This window comes from Xiphophorus maculatus, chromosome 20, assembly GCF_002775205.1.
Source record: "Xiphophorus maculatus strain JP 163 A chromosome 20, X_maculatus-5.0-male, whole genome shotgun sequence".
NCBI lineage: Eukaryota > Metazoa > Chordata > Actinopteri > Cyprinodontiformes > Poeciliidae > Xiphophorus > Xiphophorus maculatus.
In genome coordinates, this window is record NC_036462.1 from 32,279,805 (window position 1) to 32,305,377 (window position 25,573).

The following is a 25,573-nucleotide window of genomic DNA, read 5'->3' on the forward strand; positions in this document are numbered from 1 at the left end:
TTTTTTTTTCTGTTTTGTTTATTTTTGTTCGCTTTTTTAAAGACTTATATTCCCAATATGCCTTTTATTTCTTTGGATTTTTTCCAATAATTCACTCAAAATAAATGCCAAAATTTAACATACTTGGTTAATTTTATTGGATCTTTACAAGACGTGTTCTCTCAATACATGCCGTGTTTTTATCTTCCGGTCGTGCAATTATATATATATATATATATATATATATATATATATATATATATATATATATATATATATATATATATATATAAGCATACAATGAAATTAAAAGGTATATTCTAGAGTTATGTAGTTGTCCAACCTCATAGCCTTCCACTAGGTGGCTGTATGTACATCCGAAGTTGCTTGCAATCCATTAATAATGATAAGAAGAAGTTAGGGTTGGCCCTAATCTTATTTTTAATTAAAAAAATTAAAAATAAAAATACGGATGGATTTGCTCATATGATTATATGAAAATCTGTGTTTGTACCATATGAAAATGTTTAATATTTGTATTAGTAGTAATAATAATAAATTACGGATTGCACCCGACAAAACATTAGAGAAGAAGAAGAAGAAGAAGAAGCTTACGTCATTCGACGCGACACTTTCCACGGTCGGAGCTGGTGAGTAGCCCCTGAATCTGTCAAATAAAAATGTAGTAAAAAACCTCAAAAGACCGAAAGTCTACATTTATAAATCTGCTGATGGTAGTTCTATGAGTTAATGTTAGCGAGTATGTGGCACAGCATGTGTTTGTACAGATTTAGACACGTTTTTAACCCTATTTGGTAGAAAAAAAAAGCTAGCTAAAGTAGCCTCTTAAAAGCCAGTCACATTCAAATGTAGCTGTCCTTCATACCTTTAATAACAATGTGCTAAAATTTTGTTTCATATATCTTAAAAAACCGTATACTTTTCAGTATACTAGTTTATATCAGTATATTGATTTAATGTTAGGATTCTATCATACAGTTCATTACATTTCATCGTTTCCCACAGTGTATTATAAGCCCTGAGGCCATCATTCTTTATTTGTTGCCCCACCAGGCTAAGCATTGTTTATTTATTTAAGTCTTTGTAAAACGTTTGCATTTTCTATGACTTTATAGTTATTGTTCAAGTATTAATCTTCCAATCTTTCAATAACACATAATTCTCAAAATGTAATTTCAAATTTCCCGTCAACTTTTAACATTTTTTATCTCAAAAACATGACCAGCTACAGGATGACTGACTGTCATAAAACTGAACCACCGGGCTTACCATGTTTTCTGGGGGATACCCTGCAAGCACAATGCATGCTAATATTTATTTATCACATACCAGAAAAAACAGCTACCTTCTGTTTATTCATATTCATGGTTGTATTTTCTGTCTTTCTTTTAGGTTCAATGTCAAGAAGAGGTATGTGTAGCATCTCTTAAACATTGAGCTATACAGCAAGATCTAAGAAAATATGTGTTTGTCCTGAATATTATTTTTTTATATGCTCTGCTTTTTTTCATTTCATGATAAGAGAGAACACATATCTCGGAGGAAGCGAAGGTCTTCCTCCAGAAAGACTATAAAGAAGGGATGACCAGGGTGGGATCTCCACTGGTTGGAGCGGCATCCCAGGCCACTGGCTTGCCACCGTTTGTCATTGATGTATGTTTACCAAAGTTCTTTCTAGCCATTCAATTTCAGAATTCAGAAGGCAAGATGCAATTTCATATAAAAATAAATTCAAACTTCCTGTTTTGTAACAAGACTTTTGTGTTTTTTAGAACTGGATTGGAAACTATAGAAGAAAAAAGCCATCTTCTTCTCAACCTAAAAACAAGAAGTTATACACCAAGGACCTGTCTGGTTACAACCTGTTCTGCAGGGATCAGTTAAAGAACAAGGGTGAGAGAGGATTTACTGTAGCTGTTATGTTGACAAGCATTGTTGTGTGTATAGCTAGCCTGATCATTGCAATTCTCACTTACAGCACAGCCTTTGCTTTCTCCCCTTGACTCGGATTATCTCCTGCAGACGTTTCATTGTGCCAATCAGTAAACAGAAGGAGAAGTTGTTAAGACTGCCAATTTTCTGTGCTGTTTTAGAATTGCAGTCCACCTGTAGTTGTAGCAAAGTAAAGGAAGCCATTCAGTCTTTGTTGGCCTTCCAAATATGGAATTAACATGGACAGCTGCCTCGATGAGCTCAGGGCTTCTGTCTTTGTAGTGACAGATTTTATGTATTTATTTATTTTATTTTATTTATTTATTTATTTGCAGCAAATGCAATTTCAAGTAGAATTTTTGGCATTGAACTGGCACATGACATACGTCACAGACAAACATTAGCGATTGGGTAAAATTTAACACCTCTAGAGAGGTGTTAAATGAGTGTTAATTGAGCAATAGTGTCTCAATAGCCATAGCCCAGACCCTCTGGATGCTTCAATGTGTAGTACAATGGGTCATTTTTTTACCAGGCTATTCATAAACTTAATTTTTGGAAAAAGTATCTTGCCTTAGTTATTTTGTAGTTGTGTAATACTTGCATTGTTCTGTTCGATTTACTTTCTAGAACAGTGGTTTCCAAAGTTGATTCTCAAGGGCTGGAACCTTCATGCCCTTGAGCCATGATTGAATCTAGGTTAACACACCTGGATTCAATCATGGCTCATTAGAAGGCCAAAGAAGAAAATTGACATGTTGAGGAGGTTACAACCACCAGACAGAGAAGTAAAACAAGCGGTCCTTATTGGAAGGACTTCATTCAGTATCCCTTTCCATGTAATAGGGGGTTTTTTTTGGACTTGTTTTAATCATACAATTCCATTTGAAATTGTATATATGGTTTTTATATCAGATTTATATTAGAAATAAATCTCTTTCCCTGTGACAATTCTATTCAGTGTATCCCAACAGATACCTGCTTAGTTATTTGCAATTATGGTCTATGATGGAATAGTTACCGTAAAAACTTTGCAGAAGCAGATGCCAACTTACAACGAGAAATGAAACAAATATACCCTGAAGTATGGGAAATTGTCCTTTCGTTCATTAAAATTAATAAAGTACAATGTTGTGTTGATTAATATTAGCCTTAAGAAAACCTTTAATCGTTCACACTTCACAATGTGTACTTGAGAAATACTGTTTAAGCCATGTCCTGGATACTTGTACTTCAAGTTTTTATATTGCATTTTATTGTACTCATATTGAAAATATGTTGGAAAAACAATTTCAATAATTATATTTTATTCTTTGTATCAGACCCCGGGAGGAAAATTAGGACACCAACTGTGGAAGACATTTTGAATGCAATGTGTGCAAATGGTAAGTTTGTTGCATGTCTATCCTGAAAGTCCTCCATTACAATGTTGTTATGTATGTTATGTGGGTATATTACAAAGCGCACTACACCCTCGGTAACACAATATGTCTGGTCTTCCTTAGGAAAATATGTATTCCGGATGATTTATAGGTTTTCAGATACAAAAAGTGTGGGGAGTCCAGCTTTGTCTTTAGGTTACTCTGACGTACAACCAGATATGTTTAAGAAATTATAAATATTCCATACTTAGATAAATCACATACGCTTTGGGGTACGTGTATTGGGTGATCTCATTAGTGAGGATGTAACACCTTTCAAAATGTTCTATATGGCTATTATGTATAGTTGGATTATAGCTGTACTGTCATGTCAATGTCTGCAAGATTCATCTCGGCATTGATATTGTGGTTGTACAAAAATGTATGTGTAATATAGTGCATGTGATGCGTTTCTCATGCTAAGACTGTTGAACAAATGTAGTTGTGACAATTAGCAAGTTGGCAAGTCTCACAACAGCTGATGTTCCCTCTGAACAATAGTCACATTCACAAATGCGGAATACAGAAATATTTTATTGTGAGCTGTTAAAAGTAATAGTTGCAGCTGGTGTCACAGCTGACATAAATCCGAATACTTTGCAGCACTATGTTTGGTTATGTTTTATTGCTTATTCAAACCACTTGAGGTGGAGACCATCAGTCACACAACAAAACACAGAAAACTCTCATTCCCTATGTACATCAACCACATTTCCAGCTTTAATTACACATGCAAACATTAAAGAAATTATTAAATTAGATGTACCACAAAATACAGTAGTACAGAACTAAAGCATAGATGCTTGTCTTGCATCACTTGTTTAACTTTAAGGAAGTAGAAGACATCTCAAATTACGGAACTAATGAATGAGCAGGCAATAATTTGTTTTCAACATAAAAAAAAAATTGCAGAAATAATTACATACAAATCACACTAACCAATAGCTTAAAGTGGGGGTTCCCAAAATTGTTCCTCAATGGCCAGCACCTTGCATTTCTTAGTTCTGTTCCTGGTTTAATGCAAGGCCTATGAATAGGTTGACATGATGAAAAGTTTGTAACTTCCACCGGTGAGAGAACTAAAACATGCAGGATGCCCATCCTCAGGGCCCTAATTTTGATGACAATGAATAAAAATAAAAAGTATTAATAATAAAACTGTTTCAATATGTTTAAATATGCTGTTTACACAGAACTGATAGTAACGCTTGAGTTCAACATATTCCCGTATAAAGTATAATATGTTAAACGTTACTTGAAGGTATGACCTACCTTGAGATCACATTGCAACTAAACTGTTAATTCTTCTTTAGATGAGCGGAGCGTAACAGAGCCTATGGGTTTGACGGAAGTGCTGTCAAGAGAACCGACTACAGATGGTATGCATTTAAATAAATTAAGGCATTATGCTTCTTTTATGTTTTTTAAACTACATTTGTCAATAAATGACTTATTTTTCTTTATTTAGATACTACGGATGTTTGCAACATCTGTTGAACAGACGTTCATCACTGAACATCTGTTCAGTGATGAGAAAAAAAATGCCAAGAAGAAGTGGCGTGAGTGGCGACGTTGCAACACATGTGAGCAGTGGTCACACCTGGCATGTGGATTCAAGAAAAACTGAAAAATTGTCTGCACTGGGACTGCAAAAAAGACACTTCTAATTTGGTCACAGTTGTGACATCTGACATCTGTCAATGTTAGCATTTCCTGTAGTTTTTTCTTAAACAATTGATAAATGTACAATGCATCAATAAAAGCTTTTGTATTGAAAAGATATTCTGTCAAATGTGAGTTCTTTAAATAGTAACAAACATTTGGGTATCAAACGAACACATCAGTGAGCATGTTAGCTGAACTCATTACTATTACACTTGAAAAATGTCCACATGGTAGCACAGATAATACCCTTTAGCAAAAGAATGAGTAAGATCTTTCCTTTTACATAAACAAATTGACCAGGTTAGAAGACGACACGTTCAGGTAAAGGCACTTTCTCCCTTCGCGAAATCGTTAGGACAGGCATGTTGATAGGACACAGCTGGAGAAGATCCCAGTGTGGGATGCAGTAGTTCCACAACGTCACGTTACTATTGGTTATCAATGGGTGACACGCCACGTGACCAGTTACACACTTTTTGCCGCTTAATGAAAACTATTAATACGATTTGACATTAGGATTTCATTCTGTCTGATAATTTCAATTTATGACTGGAAAATGTGATTTACTTACTTTAACAGAATTTACTACCCACTCAGACTGGTGAGTTCAATCATGACATCGCCCCGTGTGTCAATGCACCCGCGATGGGGCGCATTCCATTTCAAATATTGAACGTGTGCCGCAACAATAAGACCCTGTGAGTTGTAAGTGCGAGGCTGTTATAAAGTAATGTATATGGTCATTGAGAGTATAATTGTAGTGTGTAGTGTTTTAAACTATGATCAGGGCTTCACGTTTTTCTCATATTTAGTTTAGCTGCACTATTACAGATAGTATGTGCTAACAAGGAGAAGCTGTATGGGAGAGTGATGCAAAAGAAGCCTTTTCAGCAATTACGCCTCAAACAGAGCCGCTTGAGGTCTGCAAAAGCACATTTGGACGAGCCAGCTTCATTTTGGAATAAGGTCCTGTGGACTGAAGAAACAAAGATTGAGTTGTTTGGTCATAAAAAATGCATTATGCATGGCGGGGGGGGGAAACAGCATTCCAAGAAAAACACTTGCTACCCACTGTAAAATTTGGTGGAGGTTCCATCATGCTTTGGGGCTGTGTGGCCAATGCTGGTACTGGGAATCTTGTTAAAGTTGAGGGTCACATGGATTCCACTCAATATTAACAGATTCTTGAGAATAATGTTCAAGAAGCTGATACGAAGTTGAAGTTATGCCGGGGATGGATATTTCAGCAAGACAATGATCCAAAACACCGCTCCAAATCTACTCAGGCATTCATGCAGAGGAACAATTGCAATGTTCTGGATGGCCATCCCAGTCCAGACCTGAATATCACTGAACATCTGGGATGATTTGAAGCGGACTGTCCATGCTCGGCAACCATCACACTTAACTCAACTGGAATTGTTTTGTAAAGAGGAATGGTCAAAAATACCTTCATACAGGATCAAAGAACTCATTAAAAGCTACAGGAAGCAACTACAGGCTGTTATTTTTGCAAAAGGCAGATCTAATAAATATTAATGTCACTTTTCTGTTGAGGTGCCCATATTTTTGCACCTGTCAAATTTTCTGTTAATGCGTACTGCACATTTTCTGTTAGTCCAATAAACCTAATTTATTTCTGTGTCTAATGGAAACAGAAATATTACTGTGTCCATTAGATATATCAAACTGAAGTAGCTTTTGTAAACACCCAAATATTTATACATAAAAATGATTGAGATTAATAGAGGGGCCCAAACTTTTTCATATGACTGTATGTTGCCGCTTTCTCAGGTAGGTTACAAACAGTTATGTCATAATGCCCCAGCCGGCATACCTAGGTGGGCCCCATAAGGGAAAAAAGAGGGCAGACAGTATAGGTCCCAAAATGGTTTGTTACCATTTTCCATAGTGGCCCATATATTTTTTTTATGTAAGCAGAGACAAATCACATAAGACTACATGTCAGAATTTTCTGACATACAGTTGGTGTTATTCAGACTCTCTGTCTTTATATTCCTGCCTGATCCGTCCCGCTGTGTGCTTACATTTTAATGTAATATCTGGTGTGAAGGACGTCAATATTCGCGTTGCCCTCCTGAAAAACGCAAACATCAACACTAATGTTAACTGCTCTATAACCTTTTAAACAACCAGGAATGTACATGTCCTTACAGTTGCAAAACTAAATGCAAATCTAACAGTAAGATAATTCTCACTAGTCTGTGCAGCCATCTGAGTGGTGGAGCAGTGGAAGGAGCGCGTAGACAGCAAACACTCAACCTGGATGCTGGTGTGAGGGGTCTCCTAAAAAAGTAGTCAATCATCCAACTGCAGATTATATATTATGGTGCTGCTGGCATTCTTACTAAAACCAGGAAGGTAAATCAAATAAACCAGTTTGTAAGTCCCTACACAGGCTACAAATAGTCCATATTGTAAGTTTTGAAATCTGTCTGAAATATCACAGAAACACTGACGTAGCTCTTAATGAATTTTTAATACAGAGTAGTGCCCTTCAAAATAATGTAATTCTTGGATAACAGTCAAATATTTCTCAAATATGAACATCACAAAATTTTAGTCCACTACGTTTTAGTTATTTCGTTGTTGTGCCCAAATTTAAAGATATTATGTAAAGCACATTATGCAGCATCTCAAAATTAAGAGTTAAATTCAAACTGTAAATGAAGTTTAGTCATTAACAATGTCATACTGAACAAGAACATTAATAAATGTGAAAAAGAGTACAAAGCTGTAATGAGTAAAACTAAAATGCCCTTGATTATATATAGCTTGACTTAAAAAACAGATATGTCTCAACAATATCAAAAGCAATAAACTGAGATGTTAGAACAAAAAGCTTATATGAAAATCATCAAACAATAAACTTTTTATACTGGAATATGTGCTCTTCACATAGGACAGTAAGTGGCCATAAATCATGAAGATGATTCACAATCTATGCTGTTCTCTCCTTCGTCAACATTGTCGTCATCATCCTCTTCATCCTCTCCATCGTCAATGCTTTCATCATAGTCTATGTAATGTAGATCTGGAGACATAAGTGCTTGAGAATGAGAGTTAAACTCTGGTAGGTGATGATTTGGAGGAGGGGCACCAACTTCAATAAACCTCTTGAACATGTTCATTGCACTGTACATTTTCTTTTCTAACATGATAATGTTTTGATGAAGTACAGCTTTTGAACCAGGATCTGCAGTATCATTTATAGCTGAACTTAAATGTCCATGTTGTTGATGAAGGTGAAGAATGACAGTGTTCATCTCTCTCTTAAGTAGAAGCTTTTCTTCAGCTGCTCTAGTCTTCAAATGCAGGGCTTCTATTGCTCGACTTTTTAGGTTCTTTGGAACAACACCATGATCTTCAATCTTTAAAATAAGAGAACAATTGCAAGTGGAACCTTGTTAAAGCGTAGTAGCAACATAAAGTGAATAACAGCATGTAGAAAGTTGAATAAAACCTTTAGATCAATTCTACTCACTTGTTCATCAAACAATGTGTACAGCTGGGAGGAGGCATCACACAATTCTCGAAATTCTAAATGTGATGGAAAGATGCCAGTTTGTGGAGGCCACTGCAGATTATTGTACTCTGTAACAATCTTCTTCAGTTTTCTGTTACAGGCATTCACTTGCTTGGACAGCCTTATAGCAACTCCCTGTCCATCTGTAAAGAAAGAAGAAATATAAATACTAGTAAAAATAATACAATCAACACAATATGAAAACATGATACAATAGTCATTTATTGAAGTATGTTAAACATAATAAAAGGTCAACATCTGAAATAGTGTTTATCTCAATTTGGATTTTGTGAACACAAGTAGTGGCAGCCAATTCTACACAAGATATTCAACATGACACTAAAGTTCGCATAAGGAAATATCAGTTTGTAGGTCAAAATCTATTACTGCCAATAATTGAATGATATTTTAATTGTACTCTTAAAAAAGTTATCCTCAGAATATAAAGACTGATAGTTCTTACAGTGACTTAATATCTGCAGTAATGCATAAGATCATTGAATGTCCATTAGAAAATGGATGTATTACAATACTCACTTATCTGTGCCTATTTACAACGGGCATTAGGTGAAAGACAGGATACACCCAAGAAACATATTCATACACCAAAGATAAATAACCATACACATCAAAAGCACATACCCATGACAAAGGACAAGTTGGAATAAACCAGTCACTTCGTACACTGCATAAAGAAGCTTAAGTACCCAGAGTGAACATATGCATGGTGCAGGGATAACATAAAGATTAAATTTAGGTTTACCACATGCTGGGATTCAACCACAAGACCTTTGAGCTTCAATTTTGCTAATGACCATACAGTCAAGAAAAGAAGTAGCGTTACCATTATATCTTCTTTTCAGGTTGAGAAGAGTGGTCCTCTCCCTTGCTTCATTTTGTGCTCGTCGTATCAGCTGACCTCTAAGTTCCTGGTCAACATCTCTCAGTGTTCTCTGGAAAATGTCATCCGAAGGGAGCCACCTTCGTTTTACACCATGGTGTCTCTCAATTATTCGAAGATCCCTGTCCAGCCTAACCACAACAAAAACAAACAAAAAAAACAAAACAACGCACAGTTTCTTTACTTCAGGCGAGAACTGTTGTTCAAATATAGAAGAGTACAAATATCTGTCTCTTACTGTTATTCATCTTCAATGAGTGACTCCTGTTTATGTGATCCGGATCTAAAAATGAAAACAAAGACTTTATATTGGCATAGCTTGTATAATTAGCTGAGCTTAATACTTTGTCATTAATGTGGCAACATTGTAAGTCTTGTGTAAGTATTTCACAATGTTTATACATTATCTTATGCATGTCTGAGGTTAGTGCCTAGTAGTGAGGCTGCTTCCCATAGGTGAGGTTAGGAACATGGAACAACCACCAAATCGAGACATTTGACTACATTTTTTTGTATTTACTACATGTCTTGAAAACTGCAGACCTTTGCAGCACCCTCATCATTACAGACACACCACCAATCTGCCTACTGATTTGGTATTCAAAAAAGGATCATACCTGAGCTGGTTGATTTCGGTCAGCTTCATCACATAGTTCCTCTTCCATCTTGGAACAATCTCTGTAGATAAGTCAACAATGTATGTTATTGAACAATCCAATATCTCTGTGAATAATTGGAAATAATACAAATTACATCAAAATTAGTGACCTTCGTCGGAAGTGATAATGGCGAAACTGGGAAATAGACTCTCCTACTAGGGGTCTGTACAGCATATTAACCTGTAGTAAAAAGAGTCACAGTACTTATGTTTAATCTATTAATTCCAAAGGTACATAAGTAAAAAAAATAAATAAATAAATACTGTAAAAAAAAAAATTCTAAATGAGAAAGCAGTAAATAACACATCTAGTCTACTGGAAATGCCATCAGTGACATTAATTTAAAGAAATATTTAATATATTAAACAGAATAAAAAAGTTGCAATATTGTTGACATATTTACTAGGACATATCTTTTTCTCTCTACCTCCATAACAGTAAGATTGTTTTTCCACCGTAAGGTGTTGATGAATCCCTCTACAGAGACCTGGCACTCCAAAGAAAGATGGACAAATAGCTCAAGAAGAGCCATTGAAAAAGCAGCCTGTGGCTTCTCCGGTGAAGCAGGCCAAAGGCCATACTTCAGAAGAGTGCAGACCTCAGGTTCGCATTTACAAAAAGAAACTGTGCAATTAATGAGATGACCTAAAAAGACAAAGGAAGAAAAAGGATTCATTCCATTTTTTATCTCACAGAGTCAATAAATACACTGTTTTATAGAACTTGGAATTAAATCAGTCCACAATATGTGTTATAATTATACTTTGATTTTATAAGTTGTATAACAAATACATGATATCCATATGAGGAGTTGATCTTTTTATTACTGCTCCCTTTAGGGACCACCGAGCCACATCTATGCTTCTAAGATGGAATAGGACAGGGGTGACCAAAATTCGTCCTCGAGCACCTTCATTCTGCATGTTTTAGTTCTCTCTGTGGTGGTGGTAACAACCTTTCCAGCAGGTCAATGTTCTTCTACTGAGCCATCACTGGATCCAAGTGCATTAAACCAGGGACAGAACTAAAACCTGCAAAATGCTGGCCTTCGAGGACCGACTTTGGGCACCACTGGTGTAGGATGTATTGGGATTACACCCTAGGAGCTGGCCCAATTGGCTGGGTAGAGGGAAGTCTGGGAATCCTTAATTATGCTGTTACTTGGGTGACCTGACCCCAGATAAGCAGAAGGCAATGGATGGATGATATATCCCTTCTTTAAACATGTACAAACCAACGCAGACTTGCCACTTTAACTGTGTTTAACTTAACATGTGTTGTCTTTAACTGAGCTTCCCCTCCAATCTATGTATTTATGTAGTTTTCTATATTTGTGTATCCAAGTATAAATAAATAACAACAAAGAAGAATAAAAAGTTATTCCACAATAAAAAGTCACATAAACATATATTCACGTGGGACAAGATTAATAATCATAAAGTGAAAACATAAATTTTACTAAATAAGATTTAGAATTTTGTAGAATATATATATATATATATATATATATATATATATATATATATATATATATATATACACTGCTCAAAAAAATAAAGGGAACACTTAAACAACACAATATAACTCCAAGTAAATCAAACTTCTGTGAAATCAAACTGTCCACTTAGGAAGCAACACTGATTGACTATCAATTCCACCTGCTGTTGTGCAAATGGAACTTTGTACAGAACAAAGTATTCAATGAGAATATTTCTTTCATTCAGATCTAGGATGTGTTATTTGAGTGTTCCCTTTATTTTTTTGAGCAGTATATATATATATATATATACATACACATATACACAAAATTAATTAATTAAAAAATTACATAGTGTAAAAACATACCTGTGTTGACAAAAGTCTTTACATCTCTGGAGTAAACAACATGGGTGCTGTGATCCCCACTTAAATGCAACACCAACTGCTGGAAAGCAGCCTCATAGCAGGTTTTCTAAAGAGACACAAAAAAGGACAGAGAAAAACCGAATTTTATGCAATTAAGAACTCATTCTCATTCTATACATATCAATTACAATATTTATTAGTACATTCAACAAAAATGAACTTACATTCCACTTTTCAGGGAGGTGCAAAGAATTTATGGGTACTGTGTAGACACAATCCTTGCAAAAAACACTGCTTCTGCTGCATTCCAGACAGCGGTATACTCCAGGTTTCTTGCACACAGAGCACATGTCAGAGAAAGGAGCGGAGGACTTATAGGACTCTTCCAAGACCTGATCTTTTAGTGTATCCCATAGGCTCAGCTCCTTCCTTTTTGCCCTGGTATACGCGGTCCCTTCTTCCTTTGAGTTTTCAGTACAAATATCATTTGATGAGGGAAAAACAGTGTTGGTGTCAGATGAGCCTGCATGTGAGGGAATGTAGGAATATTTCGCCCGAGCACCGATGGTTTTCCGAGTTACTTTTATTTTTTTGGTCTTACAACGGACACTGCTCTTATATTTAGGCATGGTTCTAAAGTGGGAGAGAACAGAAAGAAGACAGAAATACTGTAACACCGAGAAGCATAAAATAATAATAAAAAAAACAAAATTTTAGCACATTGTTATTAAAGGTATGAAGGACAGCTACATTTGAATGTGACTGGCTTTTAAGAGGCTACTTTAGCTAGCTTTTTTTTTCTACCAAATAGGGTTAAAAACGTGTCTAAATCTGTACAAACACATGCTGTGCCACATACTCGCTAACATTAACTCATAGAACTACCATCAGCAGATTTATAAATGTAGACTTTCGGTCTTTTGAGGTTTTTTACTACATTTTTATTTGACAGATTCAGGGGCTACTCACCAGCTCCGACCGTGGAAAGTGTCGCGTCGAATGACGTAAGCTTCTTCTTCTTCTTCTTCTCTAATGTTTTGTCGGGTGCAATCCGTAATTTATTATTATTACTACTAATACAAATATTAAACATTTTCATATGGTACAAACACAGATTTTCATATAATCATATGAGCAAATCCATCCGTATTTTTATTTTTAATTTTTTAAATTAAAAATAAGATTAGGGCCAACCCTAACTTCTTCTTATCATTATTAATGGATTGCAAGCAACTTCGGATGTACATACAGCCACCTAGTGGAAGGCTATGAGGTTGGACAACTACATAACTCTAGAATATACCTTTTAATTTCATTGTATGCTTATATATATATATATATATATATATATATATATATATATATATATATATATATATATATATATATATATATATATATATATATATATATATATATATATAATTGCACGACCGGAAGATAAAAACACGGCATGTATTGAGAGAACACGTCTTGTAAAGATCCAATAAAATTAACCAAGTATGTTAAATTTTGGCATTTATTTTGAGTGAATTATTGGAAAAAATCCAAAGAAATAAAAGGCATATTGGGAATATAAGTCTTTAAAAAAGCGAACAAAAATAAACAAAACAGAAAAAAAAACCCTCCGGTTTTAGATTTTAGTGAGTTGTTTTTAAATACTGTAACGTTTATTACAATACCTAATTAAAATCTTATGACGGATACGTTTGGCTTTTGTATTTTTAGTAAATTCTTAATATCCTGTTCAAATTCGCAGATAAATTATAAATAAAGGTTTTTAAAAAAAGGTTAAAAAAAGGTTCTATTAGCGACAAGCGGCTGTTATCACCGATAGAATGGTTGATAACGGTTGATAACAGCCTGCTAGCAGGTAGAGCAGGGACCAACTGAGGCCATTCAATGGGGCTGATAACCACTGATAATCGCCATTCTATGGGATGATAACATCCGAAGCGGGTGAAGATAAACAGACAGTAGTGACTTCCAGGTCATTTAAAGAAGAAAACTTTTTAAACAGAAAATCGCTAAGATCTATAGACTTAAGGTGAACCAGAGTAAGAATGAAATGATAATACCAAAAAATCTCTAACAGATTTCCTCAAAATAATGGCAATTATTTAACCTACAGCAAGTGCATTACCCTCAGCACGGTCTGTGTGAATAGGCGTCAACCAGGCTGTACATTATTTTGATATTTGAACATCTATAGCTTTATGGAATATGAAGCCTTAGATCTGATCATTGATGGCCATTAATGAATTTCTGCTAAGCCCTCGCTCCATTTGCAGAACTTAAAGCTCAACAGCACATGCTGTACTGCACAGCCATGTGTCAGATAAGTTTTTATAATATTCTTCTGTGTGAGGAGTGATGGAGAGTGATGCCCTGCCGTGCACTGTTGCTAAGGAACCACAGAAATTTTTACACTCCTTGTGTGCTGCATTATGCTGCAGTCTTCTCATCCATATGCTCTGCTTGGCTCGTAGGGATCAGCTTTCACCAGAATCTCAGTCAATTCAAGAATAATTTACTAATTCATTTACAACACCTTTTCCCACTACCGGCAGTCTGAAGCCTGCGGTTGGTGCCACCTGAAGGGGTTTAGTTATTCTAACACGACATTCATGGGTCGGCGCTCTCTGGCAGTGTGAGCAAGGACGCTGAAATATCCCCAGTAAAGGATAGCTGTGCTCTTTGAATGGCAGAGTTCTGAAAATCAACTGGTCTTTTCAGGACCTGTAAAAGGCCAAATGTTTTCTGTTTGACAACTGTGACTTTGGTTTTTTACTGCTGTAAGAATATTATGTGAGCAAGTCTTTTGAGCAGCTCTTTGAAATGATCTGACCCAAAAACATGGGAGCCTGGACCTTCGTCTACTGAGAAACTATTGGAAGATGGTGCGGACATTTAAAATTTTACCCAATCGCTAAGACTTGACATATGCAATGCACCTGTTTGTCAGTATAAAGATTACCAGAAGTTGCCTGCGCTGTGAACAACCGTCCTCCACTGCCGAGAGAGAAGTGCTAAGCTGAACAACATGGCTGCTGATGTTAATTAAATATTTACAAGGGTGGTCAACACAGCTTAGTTCACTTCCACCATTGCTAAAACTACAGGCAGACTTTACAATTTTAAAACGGCAGCGAAAATCAACGTCATCGTTTGCAACTTCTCCTTCTGTTTGCTGATTGGCCTGGTAGAAATCCTACTTGAGGAATCTAGCTCAATGGGAGAAATCCCAGACGGAGCTCTGAAGGGAGATGAGAATCGAGCAGAATTGTGTAGAAAGGTAATGACCAATCTATGAATGGTCTCACATGAGGAAACTGCTGCTGAGAACACGGCTGCTGAAAAGTCAGATTGCAAATTAGCTTCAGCAGACAATTTGTCTTCAACACTTTGCGGAATAATTAGGTTTTCCAAAAACTTAATAAGATGAAAAGAATGGGAACCATCTGATGAGCTGGGTCACTTTGGCCCAAATGTTATGTTCAACATATCGGAGGGAATAAATGACCAACACAGGAGATGCTTACCCGTCACATTAATTTGATGTCTTTAAAGTACGTGAAGTGATTTGATGGCAGTTGCAGCATACCACAGAGACATGTAAAAACAAATCTGAAAAAAATGTTTATTACACAAAACACAGCAAACGTGTTACTGGTAAAGACTTTACACACAGTTTGTTTTGGTACTGAACTTTAATTTTGCACTTCTCATGGCTTGTAAAGTATCATGAGATGACATTTGTGAATTGGTGCTATATAAATAAGCTGAATAGAAATATTAAATTGGTTATAATGTCATGTTTATTTGTTTTTTTGTCCAAAGGCATGACATTAGGTCCATGCAGTGTCAAGAAACAGAGTTGAAGCAAATTTCAATCCACAAACCGCTTGTTCTCTATTTAATGTTTTTCTCATTTCTAAGTTCTGTTTTCCTAGAACAGATTATCCGTTATAGTTTAGCCATGAGGTTAAACTATTAATTTGCTTTTGAAAGTGTGGCTGCTTTTGGCTCCACTGAACCACCAGAGGGCGCCTTTGCACAGTCCTTTTAAAAACACATTCTAAGTGTTATCTGGTGAAGACGTTTCAAAAAGGCTGTTGTTTATTTCCATGGATTATTTGGGACCAATGCTGTAAAGAATGGAGGGAAAAAAGTTACTTTCTGAAGCTATGCTTGGTACACACGTTCACACCGCCAATATTCTTGAAGAATATTTGATTTGCCCTCGCTTTTTTCCAAGGAGCTAAGAGTTAATTGACAGATTTGTGGATAGCTCTGATGAAGATGCGTGAAAAGCATTAAAATAAGTTAACTTGGGGTAGAGGAGGCGCTACAGTCCTCAACACGGAGGTGATCCAAAACATACAGTCAAATCAACACAGAAAAGTTCAGTAGATACAAAATCAACCTTCCTCCATAACCACCGAAATTTGCAGAGAGGAATATACTGTGTTTGTTATATTATCTTTACAAAGCTTTTTAATTCCACCTCACTGGTTTAGTAAACTGCACCTCTGTAGGTCTTCAAAATATTAATAGATATGTTCAGTCAGAGAATATTGAGCATCGAGACATCTGAAGACATGTGTGTAAATTAGTTCTTCTTTTCCCAACAAGCTCACATACATTATTTTCCTGGTGGCTGGAGGAGCAAAACTGAGTTAACTTGAAAATAAACTTTGTTGGACTGGATAACTGTGGCTGTGGCTGTAAACCTCTTCGAGAGGTCAGTATGACCAGAAATGTACTAGAAATTCAGACCATATTTACATACAGATTATCTCTTTTTACGGATTAATACCTTGTTCTCATGAAGGTGTACTTTCTTTCATTATTTGTCTATATAGGGTAAAATATAATCAATTGCATGCGTATAAATACTTTGTATGTACTTTTGCAGAAGGGCTCAGTAACAGAAAGTAGAGCCGTAAGGACTGAATTGATGTAGTCATAAGTTATAACAACAACAACAACAAAAAAGCAGAATATTCGTTTGGATTAAATGTGTCCTCTCTTAGAGGGATGTGTCTGAAATGGTAGCGTTGTGTTCCCAATGGTAGATAATAGGGTGTAACGTTTCACATAGCCCATGAAATATGGGCTATATGTAACATTCATCAATAATAGTGTCCGTAATTAGATGAGCGTATTGATCCATTTAAACAGATCTGTTAAATAAAATTGCTGCATTCATGTTGCAGCTTCACCAATGAGTGCTGTAACAAGAAAGTCCTCACTCTAAGCTTCCTGCCTGGGTTGCCAAAGAGGCAAAAACAGTGAGATTTGCGATAGTTGGTAGATTAGATTTTTGTAGCACTTTTCAGGAATGCTTAAAATGTCCTTTTTGTGTTTTAAGGGTGTTTTAGGGAGCCTTCAATCCAGGCCTGTTTAGTCTGTGTTAATCAGTCCAGTTCGTTTCCTACAACGTCTGGTTCATTTGGGGAGGTGTGAATAAGTAATCAAACTCTGATCCACCTACACACCTGGGTCTTGGTGCGGTTGAAGTGAACTCTGGTGTGGTTCGAGTGAACGCCAAGCGAACTGGAGACCGCTACAAAAGCAGGAAGCAGACCATAGCGTGGGGCATTCTGGGTAAATACAATCAAAGCAAATGCTCGTCTATTGCTAGTGGGAAAATCCTACAACCACTAGAATCTGACGGCATTCCATTTTTTATGCTCGCAATATTGTGACGAAGGAAGTTGCGCTCAGTGTCTTCTTCAGAGGGTTTTGTGTCATTTCCTTCAGTGGTTGCTAGTGCAGCACCAACACAGGCGAGGGGGTAAACAAGTTTTTCAAACTGTACAGTGTGAAAGTGAACCACACCAGCTGAAAATGTAACAAATGTTGCAATTTTGGTCCCCAAACAGTCTACTTGTACTGTGAGGTGTGAAAACACCCTCAAGGAATCTCTGTTTGGTGAAGACTAATCTATCAATCATGTTTAATCAGTATGAAGTGTGATGAGTCAAAATGTTATCACCCTTTTTTGTCAGGCTGGAGGCACAGACAAGAAAATAGAGGCCTGAAGGTGACTGTAACATTTACTGTATTTACCAAAAGAGAGAGAGAGAGAGAGAGCTACTCCAGTAACCTATTTATTGGTTGCGCTGGTCTTGGAGAACAGTCTGGAACATGGTTTCCGTTTACATTAGTATTGTCATTTTTATTTAGCTCATTAACGCCGCCATAACGACAGCCACCGTTTTTTTTTTACTTCGCTCATTATCTTTAGGTTTTCAGCCTGCGTTTTAATAACACATGGCAGTCAGACTTTATCGAACAGCAGCCAATCAGAGCCTTCCTCTTAAGGCGAGCCTCCGTGGCGCTTGACCAATCACAGCCGCGGAACGGGACCCATGCCTCCGAGTTGTGCAGCGATGCGGTCACGTGACGTGTGGAAGAGGAATGCCAACATGGACCCGTGGCAAGGACGGGATGTGAGCGTGGGGCGACAATAACACGACGGAGGAGAGCAGAAAACAGCGAGAAGACGGAGAGAGGTCGACGCATTGCCGAGCCTCCTTCCGGTAAGACACGGTAGGTTGAGCTGGGGCGGCCGGGGGACTCTTGCTCGGCTCTCCTGGAGACTAGCAGGAGTATAAATAGAGCTGTGTGTTTTTTCCCCCCCCTTTTTGACCCAGCCGAACTTGAAACTCGTGGATTCCTCCGCTGTGTAACCACGCGGATGGCTTCTCCTCGTCAGACAGTTGCGCTCTGCTCGGTTTTCTCCCCAGCTTTCGACTCTGGCCCTCTGTTGTTGTTTTTACCGTAGCTGCGGTTGCTTTACCATATGCTCGTGGGCGCGTCGTTGCGGGCCGTGTTCCCCCTCCCCAACTCCACGCAGGCCCTGCCGCAACATGTGCCCCGGCTGTCTGACAGCAGCAACAACAGCCATTCCGACTCATAAGCAGCTTCCCACTGTAACCATAGCTGGTTATGCTAATCTGTACGGAGAGGGTTAAGGGTGGAGGAGCAGTAGGAGGGGAGGGGGCGTGTGCTTTCATCCAAAACAGTCTCCATTTTAGATGAGCGTATTGATCTGTTTGAAGCTAAGCAAAAACGTTACAGGTTCGCCAATGAGCCATGTAACTAGAAAGTCCTGTAGGTGGCTCTCGTTCAAAACTTCCTGTCTGAGTTGCCAACGAGGCAAAACGAACTTCCAAAATCTCCCGCTGTCACTGTAGCCCACTTAGCTACGGTCAGTTTAGCTCGACGCAAACTCATTCAGTCGTGGTTGAAAGTAAGAACACCCTCTGAGTTTGGAGGAAACACCAAAAAGAGCCGTATAACGCATTGTGCATGTTGACTGAACGTAACCCAGGCACATCTGAAACAATCTGATTCAGCAGATGTTTGGGATGTAAACTTTTGATCCTGTAAAAATCTGTTAGAGAGAATTGTACCATGATAAAGATTCAATAACCTAGTGGAATATGTCTGCACTATCTGTACAGTACTGTGTACTATCCTTACTTTTGTTTATGTGTGTATATATATATATACACATACATAATACTAATTATATATAATACTAGAACACAATCGCTGTTAAAGAAGTTCCTGCAGCTCCTATAAAGTGTTGCTGTCATGTTTTTTGGAACAATTCAGACACTCATCAGCTGTGAAGAAACGTCCCATTTCAGTAATGTCATTGTCTTCAATTTGACTGAATGTTTGCTTTTGCAGCCACCAGGACACTGAAATCTTTCTGTGACTTTTTTCCCTGCAGGTTTCTGTGACTTCCTGCCCCGGGTGTTTTGTTTTTTTTTATTCTCAATGGTGTCCCTCAGCAGCAGAACACTGACTGTGGAGTCTGAGCTGTTCAGGGACAGCAGCAGCAGCTTGTTCTCCTTCTCAGAGGAGGATGCGGTGTGCTTGCGCTCCTGCGACAGCCCCGGGGCCTTCCAGCAGGGGGCCCTGCACGGCTCCAGCCCCGAAGAAGAGGAGGAGGAGGAGGACGAGAGCGAAGGCAGCAGCCGGCTGGTTTATCGAGGCGCGGCAGACGACGGGGGAGCGGATTATCAGGAGCCTCGGATGCCAGAGTTTTCTTTCCGCCCATCATCGCCGTTCTCTCCCACCCTGGAGGACATAGAGGAGTTTCTGAAGGAGAAGATGGAGCAGGTGAGGGCGGACATGAGGAGCAGCAGAGAGGAAGATTCTCCGTCGTCCTCCGTACCCTCGGCTTCATCAACAGAGACTAAAAGTGAGCCATTAGTTGGTGCTTCCCTCTGCACTTCCTCCTCGGAGACCCCCGAGGAAGAGAAAGAGAAACACGCCCCTGTCCAGGTTGACCCGTCTCCTCCTAGTCACTCAAGCCCTCCTCCAGCCACGGTGACCCCGCCCGTGCTCCTCAGAGCTCCGGTGGTTCTCCAGCTGCAGCCGTTACCTCTGACCCAGCCTCAGGCCCCCACCGGCTCTCCTCCGTCAGCCCCGAGCGGCATCTGGCTCACTCACCTGGTCATGGGGCTCCAGGGCGCCACCGCTCCAAATCTCACCCTGGTGGCCCCCCAAGTGTCCTCCACACCCACCACCGCCACCACCAGCACCCTGTTGCCACTCAGCAGCGATAACAAATCAGCAGACCAGAAGTATGTGAAGATCGCTCCTCTGCCCATCACTACAAGGACACTGGAGATCACAGCAGTGGGGGGCAGTCCAGGGGCCGCCCTCCTGAAGGCAGCACCCCCCCGGGCAAACAGGGCATCGCCCACCGAGAGGGTCCACAAGTGCTCCCACCCAGGCTGTGGGAAGATGTACACAAAGAGCAGTCATCTTAAGGCCCACTTCCGCCGGCATACAGGGGAGAAGCCGTACACCTGCAGCTGGCCAGACTGCGGCTGGAAGTACGTCAACCTCAGATAAGATTCCTTCAGTTATAGCACAAAGTCCTCCTGATTGTTGGAGGTCGACGCATTTAAACCTGTTTAGATGTTACCATTGCTCTCTGCACAATAGCTCTAACTCAGTCAGCTTGGATGAAATCAGAACTAAAAAACTCAAAACAGGAGTTTTAAGTCCTTGTCAAATGGGTTTGGGTCTGGACTTTAACTGGGCCATTTTAACACATTAATATCTTTTAACAGCGTGTCAAACAAACTTTTTATTTATTTTTATTTCACCTTTATTTGACCAGATACGTTGACTGAGAACAAATTCTCATCTTCAACAGCGACCTGTTCAGAAAGCATTAAAATATCATACAACAGAATAACACGCAGAGTCATAAAACAGAGGAAAAGATAAAAATTCAACATGTTGATGTGAACAAAAGTTTTAAATGAAAAGGAGTACCTGGAAGAAAAAGCAGTCTGACATTGTCTTACCCTTCTCTCAAAAGCCAATTTGCATAATCAACTAGCATCAATCAACCATCCATAGAAATCCTTCTAAACAGGCAGTACTTATGTAAATATATAAAATAACAAAAAAAGAAGATATCTTTGTAATGATACCGCAATCTATGGAGTCAATATACCTCATTAGACCATGACAGTATTTTATATTTTATTAATTTCTTGTTTTTGTTTTAATTTCTTAGTATATAAATCTACTTTGGACACTGTAAAAGTGACTAGTATGGAGAGTAGTTTTAATGGGGAAAAGTTCACATTGTATATTATTCTTTTGCAAGGCACTGTATGAGATTTTTTATTATTATTACTATTAAACCTTTATTTTACCGGGATTTAGAAAAAAAACTCAATTGAGATTACACAAAATGACGCAGTTAAAAGAAAACGACAAGCTTTGAAAAAGAACAGACATGTCATTGAATCGACCTTTTAGTTTTAATGTCAGAGCTCTAAACAGGATGAATTCAGTCTGTTGCAGTTTATTGTGTTAAGTACCAGGAAGAGGGAGCAGAGTGAACATAAGCCTTCTTTTACCCAATGCAGAAATATTTACTGTATGCAGAGGAAATATTTCAGCAATGTTAGTGAAAGAATCACTTTAACATCTGTCTGCAAATGAATGTTGATTAGGCAGGTTAGTGTAGCCACCTGCTGCCTATCTGAGTCATTCTTAGTCGCACAAGCGATCAGTTGGCTGCTAATTTGTCATTAAATTAGGCTAATTATGTTTAATTGATCCTAAATCAACATTTCCATATTTTATGTTGAGCTTTCCTATTCTTCATTGGTAAACTTTATGAATAAAGTTATACTACTATTGTTACATTGTCAGAACTAAAATTTCCATGGTTAGTGCTAAAAAAATAAGTTCCGCATTCATTTTTACAGCACAAGAAGGGTTTATATGGTTTAAACCAGAAAGATTAATAGAAATCTGGAAGCAAAATGACAGAAGCTGCAAACCATAATTAGGACCCAACATTTATGATCTTTTACTGGGTCCGCTACACCCGTCAGTCTCTGATTAATTATATATTGAATGTCAACTACCAAATTGGAAGGAGTTGACAGGATGTGACGTATCTCTTGATTCGCTGTATGGTTTAGCTCGCCAGTCTGGTCCACTTGGCAACAGACAATCAGAATCGTGGATCAGGATCTGGAACTGGATCTGAAATAGGTTCTGGAAACGGGGACCTGACCAGTTCCCACTTGTCAAACTCTGTGATCCGGTGAAGGTTTTAATCCACAATGATACATCCACAGCAGCGATGAACAGCGTCTCCTTCCCGGCCCGGTGAGCAGCAGCCATGTAAGCAGCAGTTGTCTATTAAGTCGCTGACGTATGGCCGGTCATGTGACCCTAAAACCACGCGAGAACAGACACACTGAATGGTGTTTGTTTTTGTTTGGTTTATTTTTGTGCTCAAAAGAAATTAAGGAAAAGAGGATTTATTTTAAAATAAATCTTTAAGTAAAAATAAATAAAAGTGAATCTAACAAAAATTGAAAAGATTATCCTGGTTATAATTACATTTAAAAACTTTCTTTATAAAGGATCCTTTCCTCAGTATTTATTTTTTGGTTATATTACTTGAATATTAACATGTTAAAGGCTGGGGTCTGGTTAGATAAGACCACAATTGCAGAATTTGTGTAGGAAAACTACCCTGAACATATCACAACCACTGTGAAACACGGTGGTGGCAGGTTCATGCTGTAGGGAAGCTTATTTTAATTTTTTCTTCTCACAATCTGAGTTTTAGCATTACTACAAAGAAAAATGAGTAAAAATTTCAGGTCTGTATAGTTGCTAAAGTGATGGAGAAAAAAAAACTTACAGCTTGAATTGGAGCAAAAGATGATTCTACAAAGTATTGACTCAGGTGTTGAATACAAGTGCATGCCACGCTTTTCCAAATGTCTGTGAAACTCTACTGCTTTAAGTTGTGTAACATCTTCCTCACCCTGACCTCCTGCTCTCACACGCCCAGGTTCTCCCGATCAGACGAGCTGTCTCGCCACCGCCGCTCTCACTCGGGCGTCAAACCATACGAGTGCACTCTGTGCGAGAAGAAGTTTGCCCGCAGCGACCATTTAAGCAAACACACAAAGGTCCACCGCAGCTCCCGGCCCAGCAGGGTGATCCGGACCACTGTGTGACCGCTCTGGGTCTGTGCGAACCAGGTCTGGGGCTCAGGCTTCCCTCAGGACTTTTTGGTGCTTTCACAAGCAGAACTTTCCGAAGAATCCGGAGAGCTGGCTGTTGTTTCCCCCCGGCCCCTTCTGGTTTCCTTCCTTTCTCTTCCTCTCCGCCATTCTCCTATCAATCGTCGCATCTGAGGAGTTCACCTCATACAGAGCAATCAGCCACCTCAGGAAAAACTGAGCCGAGAGAAGACTTCCTGTCATTCATACGCACATCACAGGAGACAGTCTTCCAGAAGCCCCTCTTCCAGCCACTGCTTGCACTACTGCTCCTGGAGCCTGGAACTCCCAGCCGCTTTAGGAAGAGGGACACTAACCAATAATGGGAACATCTGTAGTTGTATAATTTCTCCTCTTTACATCTGCCAGTTGTCCCTCTTCCTTGAAGCCAAATTTCAGGGTTCACGTGCACAAGAAGCGTCTAACGTTTTCCTTTTCTGTGTCCCGGTTGGTGTCATGTGATCCAGTCACAAGGGTTTTATGGTTACACTCCTTGTGGCAGCGCTCTGTCCTGGGTGCAAGTATGAACAGCAAAGCAGAAGACGCGGTTCGGAGCTGCCGTCGCATTTCAGAGACAATCGAATTGTACCAAACTCTGGGCTTCGCTCAAAATTATGTAAATCTGTGCAGAAATTCCCAAGTTAGTATTTTATGCAATCAACGCTGGCCTTTCGAAGCATTCACCCAATTATGAGCCACTTTATCTGGATCTGTATGCCCAATCTCTTGATCGCTGCCTTTTGCCATGATCACCAACTTGTCTTCATCCCATTGTTGTGTTGTTGTCTGATGACTGCTCATATTTAACTGTGATTCCCAACAGGGAGGTTGCCAAACCAGAAATCCCTGTTCCGGTCCCGCAGGAGAGTGAAAGCGACACTCTCGGTGCGTGACCGTCTATAAGCTCCTTGTTACCGGCAGATCAGTGTGCAGCCGACTTCTGTGGCCTCGAGAACCGGTGGGCCCGTTGGTGCAACGGTGACATGAAACACTGCTCTTACTTTATTACAGTAGCACTTATTGTAACCATCATTATGTTGGATTTTAGCAGCAACAAAAGCTAGTAGTTTAAATAGATGAAAAAGCAGCTAACATCTGTCCAATCATGTGGATTAGCATTAGGCATGGGCCAGGTAAGGGTGTCAGGGTATACCATGTATCTCTGATACACAGGGTTTCCTCACTGGGTCGTACCCAGAAAGCCTTCAGAGGGAGACAACCTCATCAGATGTTTAAACTACCACAACTGACTCTTTTCGGTGCAAAGGAGCATCAGCTAAACTATTTTCTATGATTTTAAAGTGCTTTTAGGGTGTTTTCACACCTAATAGTCCGGTGGACTCGGTTCGATTGGGGACCAAAACGGTAACATTTGTTCCATTTTGAGCTGCTGCGGTTCGCTTTCACACTGCACTGTGTCAATCGAACCAAACCCTTTGAAAAACCTGTTCCTCCCCTCGCCCGTGGTGGCGTTGTATTCAGTATCACTGAAGGAAACAACAAGAAAACCTCCAAAGAAGACACTGAGCGCAACTTCCTCCTTCACGAAATGCAAACAAAAAATGGAGTGGCGTCAGATTTTAGCAGCTACATCTAGCAAAAAGACAAAACTTCTAGTAGTAGACTCACAGGTTTGTTCTATTTGTATTTACCCAGAATGCCCTGCGCTGTAGTCCGCTTCTTGCTTTCGGAGCGGTCTCTGGTCCACTTGGCATTCACATATGAATTCGAACCATGTCAGAGTTCACTTTAAACGAACAGAGACCTAGGTTTGTAGCTGAACGAGAGTTTTCATCACAGTTCGATTACATATTCACACCTACCCAAACAAACCGGACGTTCTTGGCAAACGGACTGGAGTTTGAGTAAAGCGAACTGAATAGGGCCGGTGGGCATGCACCCTTCATGAAAAACCAGGCAAAGTGTTGGGGTGACTGGAGTTTTCTCTGACCATGTGGAGAGTACAGGAAAGCAGTGCTGCCCTTCCCCCACCTGTTGCTGTACATATCCAGTCAGCTGGC

General features: G+C 39.0%; 3 protein-coding genes and 1 long non-coding RNA gene across 6 annotated transcripts; 2 read left to right on the plus strand and 2 right to left on the minus strand.

The window, feature by feature from the left end:
* Positions 1-267: 267 nt before the first annotated feature.
* On the plus strand, positions 268-5,133 carry LOC111605917. Of its 2 annotated transcripts, XM_023325646.1 has the most exons (6): positions 268-1,410; positions 1,523-1,653; positions 1,773-1,893; positions 3,255-3,317; positions 4,667-4,732; positions 4,822-5,133. In XM_023325646.1, the coding sequence occupies exons 1-6, from the start codon at positions 1,218-1,220 to the stop codon at positions 4,848-4,850; spliced, it is 603 nt and encodes a 200-aa protein (XP_023181414.1). In that variant the 5' UTR covers positions 268-1,217; the 3' UTR covers positions 4,851-5,133. The 2 variants fall into 2 exon arrangements, with proteins under 2 accessions (XP_023181414.1, XP_023181415.1); XM_023325647.1 differs by lacking the exon at positions 268-1,410 and having other exon boundaries at positions 1,421-1,653.
* Positions 5,134-7,499: 2,366 nt separating this feature from the next.
* On the minus strand, positions 7,500-10,112 carry LOC111605819. The gene is made up of 4 exons (XM_023324646.1): positions 10,084-10,112; positions 9,410-9,597; positions 8,524-8,708; positions 7,500-8,410 (listed from the first exon to the last, which is right to left on the minus strand). The coding sequence occupies exons 1-4, from the start codon at positions 10,110-10,112 to the stop codon at positions 7,961-7,963; spliced, it is 852 nt and encodes a 283-aa protein (XP_023180414.1). The 3' UTR covers positions 7,500-7,960.
* A 199-nt stretch (positions 10,113-10,311) lies between these two features.
* Positions 10,312-13,294, minus strand: LOC111605918. The gene is made up of 3 exons (XR_002751900.1): positions 12,195-13,294; positions 11,971-12,076; positions 10,312-10,770 (listed from the first exon to the last, which is right to left on the minus strand). It is a non-coding gene; the product is annotated as an uncharacterized LOC111605918 (long non-coding RNA).
* Positions 13,295-18,363: 5,069 nt separating this feature from the next.
* Positions 18,364-24,922, plus strand: LOC102230955 (Krueppel-like factor 15). 2 transcript variants are annotated; one of them, XM_014475392.2, is made up of 3 exons: positions 18,364-18,528; positions 19,721-20,834; positions 23,339-24,922. In XM_014475392.2, the coding sequence occupies exons 2-3, from the start codon at positions 19,768-19,770 to the stop codon at positions 23,505-23,507; spliced, it is 1,236 nt and encodes a 411-aa protein (XP_014330878.2). In that variant the 5' UTR covers positions 18,364-18,528; positions 19,721-19,767; the 3' UTR covers positions 23,508-24,922. The 2 variants fall into 2 exon arrangements, with proteins under 2 accessions (XP_014330878.2, XP_023181022.1); XM_023325254.1 differs by having other exon boundaries at positions 18,364-18,518.
* The last annotated feature ends 651 nt before the right edge of the window (positions 24,923-25,573 follow it).

Bases quoted from the DNA above. Each gene is read 5' to 3' on its own strand.
- LOC111605917 (XM_023325646.1), top strand. From the start codon at position 1,218: ATGACCAGCTACAGGATGACTGACTGTCATAAAACTGAACCACCGGGC. The intron at 1,411-1,522 runs GTATGTGTAGCA...TTTCATGATAAG, and splicing joins AGGTTCAATGTCAAGAAGAG to AGAGAACACATATCTCGGAG. The intron at 1,894-3,254 runs GTGAGAGAGGAT...TCTTTGTATCAG, and splicing joins GGATCAGTTAAAGAACAAGG to ACCCCGGGAGGAAAATTAGG.
- LOC111605819 (XM_023324646.1), bottom strand. From the start codon at position 10,112: ATGAAGCTGACCGAAATCAACCAGCTCAG. The intron at 8,709-9,409 runs GTAACGCTACTT...CTTTCTTTACAG, and splicing joins CCTGAAAAGAAGATATAATG to ATGGACAGGGAGTTGCTATA. The intron at 8,411-8,523 runs GTGAGTAGAATT...CTTATTTTAAAG, and splicing joins ACACATTGTTTGATGAACAA to ATTGAAGATCATGGTGTTGT.
- LOC102230955 (XM_014475392.2), top strand. From the start codon at position 19,768: ATGGTGTCCCTCAGCAGCAGAACACTGACTGTGGAGTCTGAGCTGTTC. The intron at 20,835-23,338 runs GTACGTCAACCT...TCACACGCCCAG, and splicing joins TGGCCAGACTGCGGCTGGAA to GTTCTCCCGATCAGACGAGC.